The sequence below is a fragment of the Equus quagga genome, chromosome 17 (genome assembly GCF_021613505.1).
Source record: "Equus quagga isolate Etosha38 chromosome 17, UCLA_HA_Equagga_1.0, whole genome shotgun sequence".
NCBI classification, from domain to species: Eukaryota; Metazoa; Chordata; class Mammalia; order Perissodactyla; family Equidae; genus Equus; species Equus quagga.
Window position 1 is genome coordinate 787,517 of NC_060283.1, and position 15,886 is coordinate 803,402.

Below are 15,886 nucleotides of genomic sequence, written 5' to 3' on the forward strand. Positions count from 1 at the left end.
CGCCTGAGATCCTGTTTGGCCACGGCTGCTCCCGGCCAGCGGTGGTGATTACGGAGCTGAAGCGCGGGGCGCAGGCAGGCGTGGCAGGGGCAGGGCTGCAGCGCCTATATAAGGCATCCAGGGCTGGCCACTCAGGTTGCACAGGTGCACCAAACCTGCCAAGGGTCCAGCGGCGGGAAGGGCGGGGTCCAGCGGCGACCTCCCTCTTCCACACGCCATGCTCGTGCCTCAGCTGCTGCTGCTGCTGTCCTTTGGGGCACCACTGCTCAGCGCTGGTGAGTGGGGGCCTGTGGGCCATGCGTGTGGGGCAGTCAGATGCCCTCAGAGGGCCCGTGCATGTGAGAAAGTCTCCCAGGTCTCCTCGCCTCACTGACTCCGCCAGAGGTGGGCTGGCCACATGGACGTTGATGGATGGGAGGCAGGGAGCAAATCCTGGGAGGGCCCTGCTCGCTCTGTGGCTGTCCCACACCTGCCAAAGCCCGGATCTCCATCAGTGGTCTCAGAGCCTGGCCCAGCCAGTGGGGGTCAGAGGGAGCAGGGGCCAAGTGCAGGCTGCCCCTCACCCACACTGGGCACAGAGGCCAGGGAGGAGGGACGCTGGCTGCGGTGGGACGGGGGTCCCTTGGGGACACGCAGTCTCTTCAACGACTGTGGGTGCGGTGGAACGTGAGCGTGCTGGGTAGGACAGCGCTGGGGGCTCGGTGTCAGAGCTGGGTGCTCTCACTCACTGGGCTCAGGGTCCTGAGAAGTCTCCTGGGGTCCTCAGGAGCAGCCAGAGGTGCACAGGGGGCCTCGTGGGCATTGGAGCCAAAAGACTCAGGTGGAGACTCGTGCTCCACTGGGTCCTGACTGAGAACAAAGTGGGTTCTGGGCCTCAGTTTTCCCGTCTATAAAAGTGGGGGACAATATCTCCCCCTCATGTAGGTGCCATGAGGATTATAGAAGTGGGAGGACAGAAGGGGCCACCCCACCCCAGAGCCCCCTAGTCTCGCCCATCAGGCCCACAGGGCAGGGGTCCCTTCTCCTCCCCCACCACCCAGGTCCCTTCTGCCACCCACCGCCGGGCACTGCCATTGCCACAGGCTGAGGGTGGCTTTCTCTCCTGCCCCCAGCCCTCGGGAGGGGCCAGCCCGAAGGGTCCTGAGACAGACAGGGGAAGCCTGTCTTGCTGACCACAGGCCCCAGGCCTTCTGCATCTTCTCTGCCTGCCTGAGAGCCCAGGTCTCTGAGCTGGCGGGACTTGCTCCATCTTTCTTCCTTAGTCCTTGGCCCACTGCCCACTCCTCGGCACCCCGGGAGCATCCCCAGCCTCGGCCAGGGAGCCCAGGTGTGGTGACAAGCCCGGTGCCCAGCTGTGGCCCCCCAGCTGGGGATGGGGGTTGGGCTAGAGACTCTGAGCCCAGTGGGTGCCCCCTGAACCTGCCCCGTTCCTCCCATGAAGCCCCTCCCCCACCCGCAAAATACCGCCTTCGCCCCCAGGGGTGGCTCTGAGCACCCAGGACCCCTGCCCAGCTGAGGTCACCTTCCTGGGTGGGTCCCAGGCCCTGGGGACTCCCAGACCTGGACCCAGAGCCAGGGCGAGGGAGGCGCCTGGGAGCTGGCGGGCATGGGTGCTGGCCTGCAGGGGTGGCGAGCGGCTGCAGCTTTGAGGAGCCCAGCGGTTCCAGGCTGTGAATGCTGCAGAGGGTGGAGAGACGGCATCTGTCCGCATCTCAGCAACTGCTCTTTGAGCACCAACCCTGCTGGTGTGGGTGGTCTGGTATGCTGGTGTGGGGTGGCGGCCCTGCCCTCCTGGACCAGAGGCCCACAAAGCACGAGGTCAGACACCAGGGTCTCAGGGGTCTGGGGCTGTGGAGGTTCAGGAAGGAGACCCCTGACCGGGCCAGTGTTGAGCTAGAAGGGGCAGGGGTGGGTGGGGCCACCAAGCATGCAGAGGGAACAGCGTGCACTCGGGCCCCGTGTGACCATCTGGGGCTGAGAAAGGCTGTGCATGGTGGACCAGCCCACCCTGCAGGCCCCATGGGTCCCAGCCAGGGGTCAGAGCCTGCTCGGAGAGCAGTGGGAAGCACAGATGGCCCTGGGGAGGCGGCAGTGACGTGGCCGGCTTTCTGAGCATCTTCAGAGGAGCCCCCACTGCCAGGAGGGTCATTGTTCAGCGATGAAGGCTGCAGACCTGGGTGGGGACCGAGCAGAGAACAGGAGATGTGACAGGGCTCAGGGAGGCTGGTGTCATGCACATGATGAGGAGGAGCTGGTGGAGGGGCAACTGCCAGTGGGGAGTAGACTAGGACGTGACCCGCTGGGAGCGTAGTGGACAGGACTCGAGGGAGATGGTCATGAGCCAAGAGGGGGCCAAGATGTGAACATGCAGGATCGTCACCATGACCATGGTGGGAGGAAGGCCAGTGTCACAGCTCCATCAGAAACGTGAAGCCACATGGCCTCTTGTGAGGCCCTCCCTGCCTGGGGACCCAGCAGCTGTTGGGCAGGTGTCCCTGCTCCCTGGTGTCGCCCAGAGACACAGGGCTGATGGCGACCAGTGCCACAATGGGGAGAACAGAGTCAACCCCAGGAATGCCACAGAGCCTGATGCAAAGAGGGCCCAGGGAGTGTGCAGGAATGGGACCATGAGCTGCATCTGGCTGATGAACGGGCCTGGGAGCCAAGGCAGAATCGAGGCTCCTGGAGGGTCTGGAGGGTGGGAGCCTGGGGGGCTGAGAGGCCATCATCTGTCCGCCAGCACTGGGACCTCATCTCGGGCACACAGGAGCCTCAGGAAGGACTGGAGCAGGGACAGGGGCAGGGGGCAGGGGAGGGAGGGCTGCAGGGAGGCGAGAGCTTGGGGGTAAGAAGGAGGCGGGCCCACAGCTGAGGCCTGCCCTCAGTCGGTGCTGCCTGCCCCTGCAGTCACTGTGACCAAGGTCACCACAGCCCAGGAACTCTCTGGGAGGCTGACAGGGAGAAGAAAGCAGGGAGACAGCCACCTGAAGGACCCCAGTAGAGGGAGAACCCTCTCTGAGCCATCTGCAGAACTGGGCACGGACCCGAGAGGGAGTGAACCCCAGAGGGAGTAAACACCAGAGGGAGCCCGGGTGGGCTGAGTGGGGAACACGGGGGTCAAGCCAGACAGAAGGGACAGCCGGGACAGCTACACACCCTCAAGCCACCCCACCCACAGATGCCCCGGTCCCGGCCCTGCACTGTCTGCAGAGTGCCTCATGCCCCACTCCTCAGCTCTGCCCCCACCTCCTGCTGGCGAGACCAACAAGCCCCTCTGGGCTCAAGCTTTCCTCTCTCGCCCACAACAACCACTCCACAAGGTCCACGCGGAGCCCGGCTGCCTGGCCACCCCAGGCCCACATGAGCCCAGACCCTGCACCCAGTTTATCGCACAGCTGCCCGTTTGTGAGACCCGGGGGCCCTGGTGCATCTGGGGAGTGAGCGAGCGAGGGAGTGATGGGAGCCTGGTGGACAGACTAGCAGGTGCTACGGGGCCAGAGGACAAGGAGAGAGCTGGTGACAGGGACCCTCCTTGCCCCACCATCCCCCCAAGGCCCAGCACGTGGCCACAGGCTCCTGTGCCTCTAGTCTCCTAGGGGACCTCCTCGTCCTCCTGGCACCCCATGGCTGGCGCTGCCTCACCATCAGGCCTTGCTCACTACACTTCTGCATGTGCGTGTGTGTGCAAGTGTGCACACGAGTGGGTGTGCATGCATGCACTTTGCCTTCCTGAATGGGGCCTGTGAGGGTGGGCCAGGCCCTGGATGGCCCTTAAGCAGAGGTGGGTCGTCCCAGCACCGAGCAGGGCTCTGTCCACATAGGTCTGAACACCACCTCCTTTGAGCACCCAGGCCTCCAGAGGCTGAAGGACTCCCCACAGACAGGTGAGGGCCATGGCAGCCTCTCACCCTGTGGAGCTACCCAGAGCAGCCAAGTCACGAGGTGGCTGTGATCTGGGGTTTCCATGTGGCGGGGATAAAGCTACAGAGGAGGCTCAGCCAGGTCCTCACCTGGGGGAGACAAGTCCATGATGCCAAGAGGCGTGGGAGCCCTACTGGGTGAGGGCTGAGCTATGGCTTCACGTCCTACAGACCCCGGGGCTGAAAACACCACGGATCCCAACCTCGACAGCGGCCTGCACTCCTGTAAGACTCGGGGCGGAACACAGACCCCAGCCCAGAGCTGGGTGGGCATGGTTGGGGGGGAGTCTTTCCCACTCACCCTAGTAGGGCCTGGAACTTGGGGGGCCACTTGTCTCCCAGCATGGATTCCCCAGGGGCCCAGCTCATGGGGTGAGGCTACCCAGAGCCGCTCCACTGGCCGAGGGGACACAGGTCTCCGAGACCCTGCCCGTTCTCTCCACAGCTCCAGACAGGGGCTGGTGCTCTACATGGGGGGCCGGCCACTTCTCCACCTTTGATGGACACATGTATGACTTTGCGGGAACCTGCAACTACATCTTCGCGGCCATCTGCAAGGATGCCTCGGCCACCTTCAGCATCCAGCTACGGCGAGGACCCAGTGGGAACATTTCCCGGATCATCGTGGAGCTGGGGGCCTCTGTGGTCACTGTGCAGAAGGCGGTCATCTCCATCAAGGACGTAGGGTAGGCCATGTGACTGGGCCGGGCGGCTGGGGGGGTCAAGGGGTCGGCTACTGACCACTCTCACCCCACAGGGTTGTCAGCCTGCCCTACACCAGCAACGGACTCCAGATCACACCCTTCGGCCAGAGCGTGCGGCTGGTAGCCAAGCAGCTGGAGCTGGAACTGGTGGTCATGTGGGGCCCAGGCGCCTACCTCATGGTGAGGACGCCGGGGGCTGAGCTTGGAGACATATGAGGGGCGGCAGGCAGGGCTAGAGGGGCTGCCCTCTTTGCGGTGTGGCTCCCCACCAGCCCTTAAGCTCCTGCAACACCGTGCTGACCCCCAGTCAGAGACTGGGCAGCCTGGGATCAGTTAGTGGCTCAGTTTCCCCACTTGAAATTGAGGACGATCCAGCGAGAAAAGGAGGCCCCCAGGAGGAGCAGAGTGGGCTGTTGCTGGGGCAGGATGTCCTCATGGCCGGCACCGTGAGGGGCGCCCTGGGCTCCCCGAGCAGGTGCACGTGGCCTCCACAGCTGGCCGAGGGTCCTGGGACCTGGGAGCCCTGCACCCCTCCCGGCCTGCCTCACCACAGCGCCCGCCCGCTTGCAGGTCCTGGTGGAGAAGAAGTACATGGGCAGGATGTGCGGGCTGTGCGGCAACTTCGACGGCGAGAAGACCAACGAGTTTGTGAGCGAGAACGGTAGGTGGGGAGGCGGGGCCCAGACCCTCTGTGGGCCAGGCCCCTGGTGCTGATCCTGTCCCTTCCCACACTCCCAGGCAAACTCCTGGAACCCCACAAGTACGCCGCCCTCCAGAAGCTGGATGACCCCAACGAGATCTGTGCCTACGAGGCCATCCCCCGCCCCCAGGTCCTGCAGGCAGAGCATGTACGTGAGGTGGTCAGGGCACTCGGGGGCCACTCGGGGGCCATGGGAGCCCTTCAGCCATGGTGGGGCCAGCCCACAGGGTCTGACAGGGTATCCAAGGCCATCAACGCCCTACCTTCCAAGACACGTGCGTGGTGTGGGATGTGGCCTTGACCCCCATGACCCTGAGTGGCCCTCTGCCCAGGCCCAGACTTGCAGCCAGTTGCTGACCCTGGTGTCCTCCGAGTGCAACGTGCCCAAGGAGCCATTCGTGTTGAGCTGCCAGGCGGACATGGCCACATGCGCCCAGCCAGGCCAGCAGAACTGCAGCTGTGCCACACTGTCTGAGTACTCACGCCAGTGCAGCATGGCTGGCCAGCCTGTCAACAGCTGGCGGGGGCCTAGCCTCTGCTGTGAGTCCCAGGGAGGGTGGCAGGGAGGGACAGGGCCCCAGATACCGACGCCTCGAATCCCCTCTTGTCCACGAGAGGGAAGGAGACATGGGCGGGGGAGGGGCGGGTGGCAGGGGTCTTCGGGCACCCCTGCCTCTCTCACCTGGGCCGCTGTGGCCTGCAGCTGTGGGCCAGTGCCCAGCTAACCAGGTGTACCAGGAGTGCGGCGAGGCCTGCGTCAAGACCTGCTCCAACCCACAGCACAGCTGCTCCAGCTTCTGCACCTTTGGCTGCTTCTGCCCAGAAGGTGAGGGCACCCGCTTTCCCCGGGACCCCTCAAGATGAGCCCAGAGACAGGGCGTCAGCCCCCGCCCCACTCTCCAACACATTGGAGCCGGGACCCAGCTCGCCTAGGATGCTCTCCTGGGGACTTGCCCCAGGAAGAGCTCTGCCCTGCAAAGCACACACAAATGCTCACGGCCTCAAATTGGCCCCGAGCCCCTCAGCCGCGTGTGCAAATCCACGGGGGAGTGAGGTAGTGTCCGCTGGAGGGTCCAAGAGGCTGCTGGGAAGAGGTGAGATTTGAGCTGGACCAGGGACACGGCCTTCCACTCACCAGGACCAGCATCACTCCCTGGTCTGGGCACATTGACAGGAGGGGACAGGAGGCAGGTAGGGCTGGAGGTGTGGGTCACAGCCTGGAGCCAGGGAGCGGTGGGGAGGAGGACAGGGCCTGGCCTGCCCCAGGGGCCCTCGCAGGCTGGGCCAGGGAGGGGCTGAACAGCAGGAGGGCGGGAGATGTCTCCTACCACAGCCCCAGGAAGCCCCTCTCCTGTAGGTATGGTTCTTGATGACACCTCCAAAAACTACACCTGTGTGCCGGTCACCCAGTGCCCCTGCAAGCTCAGTGGGGTGGCCTACGCCCCCGGGGAGGTCACCATAGCCGCCTGCCAGACTTGGTGAGTGTCGGGCAGCTTGCGAGGACATGTGGGCAGGATGGGGGCGTGAGGGAACATGGGGGTCACGGGGCAGCCCCAGCCCTGGAGGCAGCTCTGCCAGCCTGGAGCACCTGGGGGAGCCGTCTGGCTCCTGCAGCCCCGCCTGCCACTCTGGGTCATGCCCTCCCCACCCGCAGTCAGTGCACCATGGGCCACTGGGAGTGCTCAGAGCGGTCCTGCCCGCGAAGCTGCTCCCTGGAAGGCGGCTCCTTCGTCACCACATTCGACGCCAGGCACTACCGCTTCCACGGCACCTGCACCTACATCCTCGTGCAGGTGGGACACGCCCACCACGGGGGGCCACCATGAGGGGTCACCATGAGACCCCCCAGGCCCTCTTTGCTGAGCTGTCCTTTCCCCCAGAGCCCTGAGCTCCCTGATGGAGGCTCCCTCATGGCCACATATGACAAGTCTGGGTACTCACACTCTGAGACCTCCCTGGTCGCTGTCATCTACATGTCCAGCCAGGTAGGCCGCCTGCCTTCGGCCATCGTACCCACCCCGGGTCCCTGAGCAGATGCATCCCCGCCATGTCCCAGCTCCTGCTTCACCCCCCCTGGCCCGCAGGAGGGGAGGCCTCCCCAACTCCAGCCCCCTGTCACTCAGGCCACTCTCCCTCTAGGACAAAATCGTGATTTCTCAGGACGAGGTGATCACCAACAATGGAGACACCAAGTGGCTGCCGTACAAGACTCGTATGTCCTCAGCCCCTGCCCGACACCCGGGGCCTCGCTGGGCTAGGGTCCCAAGGCAGGCTGCACTGAGCCCCCTGTCCCCCTAGGCAATATCACAGTCTTCAGGCAGACGTCCACCCACCTGCAGATGGCCACCACCTTCGGGCTGGAGCTGCTAATTCAGCTACAGCCTGTGTTCCAGGTGTACATCACTGTCGGGCCCCAATTCAGAGGCCAGACCCGAGGTGAGCCCTGCCCCGACCTGCCCAGGGTCGGCCCGCTGCGCGTCCCCACCCGGCTTGGCCACGCCAGAGAAGAAGGGGCCCAACAGAGCCTGGCACTGATCCGGCACATCCAGCACTCCCTGCCCCAGGCCAGCCCTCCCAGGGGTGTAGCCAGTGATGGCCTCTTGCCTGGGCATGCGCAGGGGAGGAGAGGAGTTTGGGGAGAGCGGGGCAGGATGGGGACGAGGGCCAGCTCACACTCATGGCCTGGCCGGCTCAGGGCTCTGTGGCAACTTCAACGGGGACACGACAGACGACTTCACAACCAGCATGGGCATCGCCGAGGGCACCGCCTCACTCTTTGTGGACTCCTGGCGGGCTGGGAACTGCCCGGCCGCGCTGGAGCGCGAGACCGACCCCTGCTCCATGAGCCAGCTCAACAGTAAGCGCTTTGCCTGGTGGAGGGCTGTGGGGGTGGGCAGGAGACCCATGCCAGGCGAGCGGGAGACCCACACCAGAGCTGTCCCCCCAGAGGTGTGTGCGGAGACCCACTGCTCGGTGCTGGTGAAGACGGACACAGTGTTCGAGAAGTGCCACACCACGGTGGACCCCAAGCCCTTCTACAAGGTGGGCGGGACCTGCAGGCTCACAGGGAGGCTGCAGAAGGCCGCAGGGGTTGCAGGAGGCTGGGGAGGAGTGGGAGGCTGCAGGGGTGGCAGGAGGCTGTTGGGGTAGCAGGGGTGGGGGGGCAGGGTGGGGCAGGCCGCTGTGGGGGTGGCGAGAGGCTGTGGGGGCCACGGGAGAGCGGGTGCCCACGGCCGCTGTTTGCCTGCAGAGGTGCGTGTACGAGGCCTGCAACTACGAGGAGACCTTCCCGCACATCTGTGCCGCCCTGGGTGACTACGCCCACACGTGCGCCTCGCGGGGCGTCTTGCTCTGGGGCTGGAGAAGCAGCGTGGACAACTGCAGTGCGTGCCAGTGGGCATGGGCGGGGGGGTGGGGGGCAGGGGTCACAATCGGGGCCCAGGGCCCAGGGCCCAGAGCTCTGCCCGGCCATCCCCCAAGGGCCTGACTCTGGGGTCCCTCGCAGCCATTCCCTGCACGGGCAACCAGACGTTCAGCTACGACAGCCAGGCCTGCAACCGCACGTGCCTGTCGTTATCCGATCACACGGCCGAGTGTCACCCCAGCGCCATGCCCGTGGACGGCTGCAACTGCCCCGAGGGCACCTACCTGAACCACAAGGCCGAGTGTGTGCGCAAGGCCCAGTGCCCCTGCCTCCTGGACAACTACAAGTTCATCCTGGCCGACCAGTCCACCATGGTCAACGGCATCATCTGGTAAGCGAGGGGCTCCCAGGTGGGCCAGTCCTGCCCTGGCTTGCAGACCCTGGCCCAGGGCTGGTGCACTCATGCAGCCTCTCTCTTGCAGCTACTGCATCAACGGACGGCTGAAGTGCCCAGGGCGTTCGCTGACACTCTTGGGTATGTAGCCACGGCCCAGGCCTGGGGACCTGGACTGTGAGGGGCCGTGGCCTCCTCTGACCTGGCCTCACCCCGGGCCCCCCTTTCTCCACAGAATCCTGCTCGGCCCCCAAGACATTCCAGGCCTGCAGCCAGTCCTCGGAGAACAAGTTTGGGGCAGCCTGTGCCCCCACGTGTCAGATGCTGGCCACTGGCATCCCCTGCGTAAGACTGGGGCGGAGCAAGGAGCCAGAGTGGACGCCCCCCAGAGCCTCTCATAGGGCCAGGAGAGGATGTCCACAAATCCCCAGGGAGGACGGGGCCGCGCCCTGTGCTGTGCCCATCATCCTGCGATGCATGCCATGGGAGACCGGGTGTGCTTGTCTGTGGGGTTCCCTGAGGACTGTGGCCGCAGCCCCTCAGCTCGGGGATGGGGAGGGTACAACAGCCCAGCCGTGACACACACAGGCGCTAGAACCTTCCCTGAGGGAAAGGCAGCTTTGCTAAAAGGAAGGCCCAGAGTTGGGGGCGGTTCTGGGAGAAAAGCTGGGGCTGCCAAGAGGGCCCAGGGCTGAGGCAGCAGCAGGCAGGGCCACCCTCCCAGGGCCCACTGACCCTCCCCCGCAGGTGCCCACCAAGTGCGAACCCGGCTGTGTCTGTGCCGAGGGCCTCTATGAGGACGCCAATGGGCAGTGTGTGCCCCCGGAGGAGTGCCCGTGTGAGTTTGCGGGGGTCTCCTACCCCCTGGGTGCCGAGCTCAACACGGACTGTAAGACCTGGTAAGCTCGGCCTCACCCCAGGGACCTGGCTGTCCTTGGGGTCCTTTGAGGTGGGCTGGGGGTCCCCCAACAACCCCACCAAGGCCAGGGTGCTGCAGGGTGTGTGTTTAGCCTGGGTCTCCCTGAAACCCCCTGACACCCCTGCTCCTCCCCCAGTACCTGCTCGAGGGGGAAGTGGACATGCCAGCAGAGTGCCCAGTGTTCGTCCACCTGCACCCTCTACGGGGAGGGCCACATGGTCACCTTTGACGGGCAGCGCTTCGTGTTCGACGGCGACTGCGAGTACATCCTGGCCACGGTGAGGCTGGGCCCCGGGCTGCAGGGAGCAGGGCTGCGGGAGTTTGCCTGGTGGGCTCCTCCTCAGCGCCCCCCTCCCCACAGGATGGCTGTGGCGCCAATGACTCACAGCCCACCTTCAAGATCCTGACGGAGAATGTGGTGTGCGGGAAGTTGGGCGTCACCTGCTCCCGGGCCATCAAGATCTTCCTGGGGGTGAGTAGGCCAGGCAGGGCCTCCCCACACCTCAGCCACTGGAGCCCCAGGTCCTAGCCTCTCGGTACTACCAGGCACTTGCTGCCCCTCTGCCCTCAGCCTCTTCGTCTGCATGACGGGCTGCAGTGTCTCCCAGAGCTGGACAGCCATGCAGAGGGTAGGGGTTCTCCATGAAGCCTGAGCCTCAGCCCTCAGCACAGTTTCCATGATGTTCTGGAACCTTCCACCAATGACAGGCTCTAGAGGGCAGGCCGTAGCCCAGAGCTGGCCCTCGGCAGGCGTTGGCCTGTATGTGTCCTTAACAGATGTGGTCCACCCTGCCTCAGAGAGTTCGGCAGGGGAGGCAGAACCCAGTGGCAGGCAGCCCCATCATGGCCCCACCCCACAGGGCCTGTCCATTGTGCTGGAGGACAAGAACTACACGGTCAGTGGGGAGGAGGACCCCCATGTGCACTTCCGGGTGAAGGCCAGCTCCCTGAACCTGATGCTGGACGTCACCATCAGCAGCAAGTATAATCTGACCCTCATCTGGAACAAGCACATGACTGTCTTCATCAAGATCGCACGCGCCTCCCAGGTACCTGCACCACCCCTGCCCTACAGGAGTCCAGGGAACAGGGGCAGCGCCTGTCCACCCCACCTGACACCAGCCCCCACAGGACGCTCTCTGCGGCTTGTGTGGCAACTACAACGGGAACATGAAGGACGACTTTGAGACACGCAGTAAGTACGTGGCGTCCAGTGAGCTGGAGTTTGTGAACTCGTGGAAGGAGAACCCGCTGTGTGGGGACGCCACCTTCGCGGTGGACCCCTGCAGTCTCAACACCTTCCGCCGCTCCTGGGCTGAGCGCAAGTGCAGCATCATCAACAGCCAGACCTTCGCCGCCTGCCACAACCAGGTGAGCCGGCCCCACAATGCACGCCCTCCTGAATGTCCAGCGGGGATGCCCCAGGGGTACAGTGTGGGGGAAAGGCCACAATCCACGCTGGGGGCCCACGTGGAACCCCTGCTCTTGACCAAGCAGTCAGGAGAGGGGCATTCAAGGACCGAGACCCAGCAGCTGCCCTGGGGTTAAGCGGGTGGGGTCCGGGTCTCCAGCTCCCGGAGCAGCCCCTGCCTGCGGGTCAGACCGCGCAGGGCAGGCAGCCAACACTGAAGCCTGGGCCCTGCAGGTGTACCACCTGCCTTACTATGAGGCCTGCGTGAGTGACACATGCGCGTGTGACACCGGAGGGGACTGCGAGTGCCTGTGCGATGCTGTGGCCGCCTACGCCAAGGCCTGCCTGGACAAGGGCGTGTGCGTGGACTGGAGAGCCCCCGACTTTTGCCGTGAGTGTCCTGTTCCCACGGGCTGCAGCGCTTCTCCTCAGCATGCAGCAGGTTGTGCCCCTACAGGGAGACACCACAGAGGGACCCTGAGCCTTTGAGGCCCGCATCCAGGCTCCCTGGCCGGCACACACTGAGGGCTTTGCTGGGGCCTGGCTCAGGGCCAGGGCTGCCACCTGACAGGCACTCTTCCTTCCAGCCGTCTACTGCGACTTCTACAATACCCACACGCAGGTGGGCAGCGGCGAGTACCAGTACACCCAGGAAGCCAACTGCACGTGGCACTACCAGCCGTGCCTCTGCCCAGGGTGGCCACAGAGCATCCCAGACAACATTGAAGGTACCGGCGCAGAGAGAGGGATCTGAGCAGAGGACTGATGGGGCTCCCCAGGCCAGGAGGACAGGAGCCTGGGGAGCAAGGACAGGGAGGTGGAGGAGGGCCAGGCCTGGAGCCATAGGACCGCCGACAGGAGGGATGTGGGAGAGGCACCAGGTGCACAGCACAGGGTGTCTGGCGGTGGGGAGTAAGACAGGGCACCTGCGTCTGGGGTTCAGGCAAGAGGCCGGGACTGGGCATGGACAGAGGGAGGGACAAAGGCCTGGGGAAGGGGGGCCTCCAGAGGCGGGCACTGAGCTTGGCCTGTCTCCACACCCCCAGGCTGCTACAACTGCTCCCAGGACGAGTACTTCGACCACGACGAGGGGACGTGCCTGCCATGCAGTAAGCTCGGGCACTGCCCAAGGGCCTCCCATGTCTGCCCAGCCCTGGCGCAGAGCTCCCTGCACACACCTTTGGCCGGGTCCCCAGCACCCCCATCCCCAGAGCTGTGCCCTGGGGTGCTGAGACTCCCAGAGACCCAGGCAGCCCCAAGCTCATATAGACGGCACAGAGAGAGAAATGACAGGGCCTCTCTCCGCCTCACCTCCCCTCTCCAGACAGCAACTCCCCAGCCCCCAGTCCCAGGACAGGCCCAGGCCCCGCCAGCCTGCCCGGTATATGGGTGCAGAGCAGAAATCTCCTGGGAATTCAGCACAGGTGGCCTGGAGAGCTTCCCTAAGTGGGCACTGGACATGTCTGCAGCTACCATGGGGGTGCAGCGCCCTGACTGGCCCCTCCACTCCCTGCCAGGCCCACTGACCAGGGGAGGGGGTGGTGCTGGGAGGGGAGGAGGACGGAGAGCCGGGGCCCAGGCACCTCTGTGGTGGCTCCCTCCCACTTGGTCCTCTGCCTCTGGAGCAACTCTGACTCAGACCCTGGGGACACACCTGAAGGCTTCCGAAGGGCCGTAGCAGGGCAGTGCTCCTGACCACTCCTCCTCTTGCAGTGCCGCCGACCACGACGTCTCCACCGCCCACTACAGGTGATTGCACACACACTAGGTGCTGAGGTGAAGCAGGCTTTCTCCCCAGGGCTCTTCCCTGGCTCTGCAAGTCAGCCCCTGGCCAGCTAGCCTGTGCCTGTCCAGCGCCAGGCAGCAGCAGCTGCTGCTGTCCCTGCAGCCCCGGCCAGTTTGTGTGGGGCGGCATCCCTGGGCTGCTGTGACAGTGGGAGCAGCAGGTGCTGAGCAGCAAGTCAGAGGCGAGGGAAGGGTAAAGCTTAGCTCCCGGCCGACAAATGGCCGGCCCCTCCACAGCCCCCACTGGATGGCCACTGAGCACAGCAGGGCCAACAAGCAAGTTCCCCAACAGGAAACTCCCACCCTGCCCTCGGAGGGCCACAGGCTGGCCCCTGTGCCTCCCACCCAGCCTGCCTAGAGCTACATGGCTTGGAGGCCCAGCAAGCAATAGACAGGGGTTCCTCCTAAAGGGTGTACCCCCACAATAAGAGCACATCTGCCCCTCAGGTTCACCCTCCACAGGAACCAGGACCACCACGGCCACCCCCAGCACCACGGAGACCCCCAGGATCACTGGGCTCCTCAGCTCCACCGGACCCTCACCAAGCTCCCCAGCCACACCTGTGGCCCCCACCCAGACCTCTCGCCTTCCGGCCACAGCCACAGCCCCCACCTCCACACAGGCAGCAACAGCCCCAACCACCCAGACAGAACCAACAGTCTCCTCGGGTGGTAAGGCCCCCGAGGGCCCCACTGTGGTGACAGAGGCATGTGCAGGGTCACAGACGGGCTCTGGTAGAGACAGAGGGCAGGGCCATCCCCATACTTGGCTGAAATCTTTCCACTGAGCAGATTCTCAGGCACAGAATTCCCTGCACTTGGGAGTGGAGCTGGGTTTCTTTGAAAGGCTTTTTTAAAGAATAAGTGGGCCACAGGACGTGGCCGTTCCTGGCTGATACTGTTGCTAGGAAGCATGAGGGACCTGCTGGGCAGAAGCACCACCAGGAGCACAGGGCAGACCTCTGTGCAGCCTTCCCCCTAGCCCATCACCACACCCACCCCACCCCACCCAGCAGCAACCCCTTCTGGCTGCCCCGGGACCACGAGGGGACACAATATGGGTGCCACTAGCAAAAGCAGGTGGAGGGACAGCCAGTGGCCCACAAGAACACAAGGTCACCAAGGACCCCAAGCCAGGGCCGGCCAGAGGAAGACATGAGTGTCAGCCAGAGGAAGACACATTTCTCACAAAGGAGCTAAGAGTACCCTGTTGGTGTGGCTCCTGGGGTAAGGAGGACGGGGGGACCCAGAGGGGAAAGTGCAGATGAGGATGGACAGAATGTTCTGGGGGCTGTTCCCTGCAGTGTCACCTCGAACTACCTCTGCTGTCACCACGCGGGCCACATCAGCGACAGCACCCACAGCCACTCCCAGGTCAACGTCCACAGGACCCACTGTGACCCATGCGACGACACAGCACACAGCATCGCCCCTCAGCACAACCACGCAATCCACAGCTCAGTACACAGTGCGCACCACAGCAGCACCAGCAAGCCCAGCAACACCAGGGACCTCCAAGGGACCCCCAACAAGTAAGCCAGCCCCCACTCATGTGTCCCCGCAGAGGGCCACAGCATACATGCCCTGATGCCCAGCCCAAGCTGTCCAGGGCTGCATGGAGGAGAGCAGCCTGAGAGCACCCCCAGGAACAGGGAGGTCCGAGGGTGGGGGCAGCCTGCCGAGCCCCCAGCCCTCAGCCTACCTCCCTAAACATGCTTCTCTCTGCACTTCTCGCAGCGACAGCTTCGGAGCTCCGATCCACCACGGCTGCCTCCTCCCCAGGTGAGCCACAGACACAGGGGACTTCATGGCTGCCAAAGGCACTTGACACAAAGTACAGCTCCCACTATGCAGGATGGGCCAGAAACATCTGTATTCCAACACTGGCATCAGAAGAGAAGCCCATTACAAAGGCCAGCAGCAGAGATGCTCGTGGAGGGATGGTCCAGTCCGCCCCAAGAAAAGCCACCCTGAAAGTGGAGGAAACAGGGAGGAGACAGAGGGCTAGAGAGGAGGGAACCCAAAACGACTAGAGGCAACTGACCTGCAACGAGGGCCAAGGAAGAAACAGGACAGGGGTCGAGGAGGAGAGGGTGGGACACAGGAAGAATGCCTGGGACAACCTCCCAAGATGCACTCAAACCATAGCAAAAGAGGGGGAGAAATGGGAGCTGAACCAACAAGGGGAGGTAAGAAAGAAAGGGACTTGACACACGTTGTCTCCCACAGCATTCTCCACAACCGAATGGACCCGGAGCACAGCTGTCAGCCAGGACACAAAGCACACTGACAGCCCGCCAAACGCTCATACCACCACAAGCCCGAGCACACGCTCAAGCACCCAGCACACCACCCCGCTAACATCACCAGGCACGAGGGCACACACCACAAGAGAAAAGAGCACACCAACAGCACACACCCGCAGCACTCCCCACACTGTCTTCACCACTCACTCCTCCCCACCGACCGTCTCCCTCTCCTCCACCGCCCACACCACAGGGCCGCCCACGGGGACATCCTTCCGGACCACCAGCACCTCCCCGACCCCATCACGCCCCGAGACCACTCTGCCCACTCAGGTTCCAACATCTGCCACCTCCTCGGTCACTCCAACTTCCCACCGAGTCATCACCCCAACCCAACCAGAAACCCAGTCTTCTGCAGCCTCTCAAACGCCCACGGCCACCCC

The 15,886-nt window shown here is 64.3% G+C and overlaps 1 protein-coding gene across 1 annotated transcript in view; it reads left to right on the plus strand.

Moving 5' to 3' along the window:
• Positions 1–217: 217 nt before the first annotated feature.
• Positions 218–15,886, plus strand: part of MUC6 (mucin 6, oligomeric mucus/gel-forming) — a 29,389-nt gene continuing 13,720 nt past the window's right edge. The window contains exons 1-32 of the mRNA XM_046644060.1: positions 218–275; positions 3,822–3,884; positions 4,366–4,606; positions 4,678–4,804; positions 5,195–5,285; positions 5,363–5,472; positions 5,657–5,864; positions 6,028–6,150; positions 6,682–6,802; positions 6,979–7,117; positions 7,205–7,309; positions 7,464–7,536; positions 7,623–7,760; positions 8,020–8,181; positions 8,272–8,366; positions 8,575–8,707; positions 8,830–9,079; positions 9,171–9,223; positions 9,318–9,427; positions 9,830–9,981; positions 10,138–10,279; positions 10,363–10,473; positions 10,862–11,050; positions 11,133–11,372; positions 11,647–11,803; positions 12,000–12,140; positions 12,459–12,521; positions 13,126–13,161; positions 13,645–13,869; positions 14,502–14,729; positions 14,935–14,979; positions 15,427–15,516. Of these exons, the coding sequence (XP_046500016.1) occupies positions 218–275; positions 3,822–3,884; positions 4,366–4,606; positions 4,678–4,804; positions 5,195–5,285; positions 5,363–5,472; positions 5,657–5,864; positions 6,028–6,150; positions 6,682–6,802; positions 6,979–7,117; positions 7,205–7,309; positions 7,464–7,536; positions 7,623–7,760; positions 8,020–8,181; positions 8,272–8,366; positions 8,575–8,707; positions 8,830–9,079; positions 9,171–9,223; positions 9,318–9,427; positions 9,830–9,981; positions 10,138–10,279; positions 10,363–10,473; positions 10,862–11,050; positions 11,133–11,372; positions 11,647–11,803; positions 12,000–12,140; positions 12,459–12,521; positions 13,126–13,161; positions 13,645–13,869; positions 14,502–14,729; positions 14,935–14,979; positions 15,427–15,516 (4,219 nt within the window). The remainder of the gene's footprint in view (positions 276–3,821; positions 3,885–4,365; positions 4,607–4,677; positions 4,805–5,194; positions 5,286–5,362; positions 5,473–5,656; positions 5,865–6,027; positions 6,151–6,681; positions 6,803–6,978; positions 7,118–7,204; positions 7,310–7,463; positions 7,537–7,622; positions 7,761–8,019; positions 8,182–8,271; positions 8,367–8,574; positions 8,708–8,829; positions 9,080–9,170; positions 9,224–9,317; positions 9,428–9,829; positions 9,982–10,137; positions 10,280–10,362; positions 10,474–10,861; positions 11,051–11,132; positions 11,373–11,646; positions 11,804–11,999; positions 12,141–12,458; positions 12,522–13,125; positions 13,162–13,644; positions 13,870–14,501; positions 14,730–14,934; positions 14,980–15,426; positions 15,517–15,886) is intronic.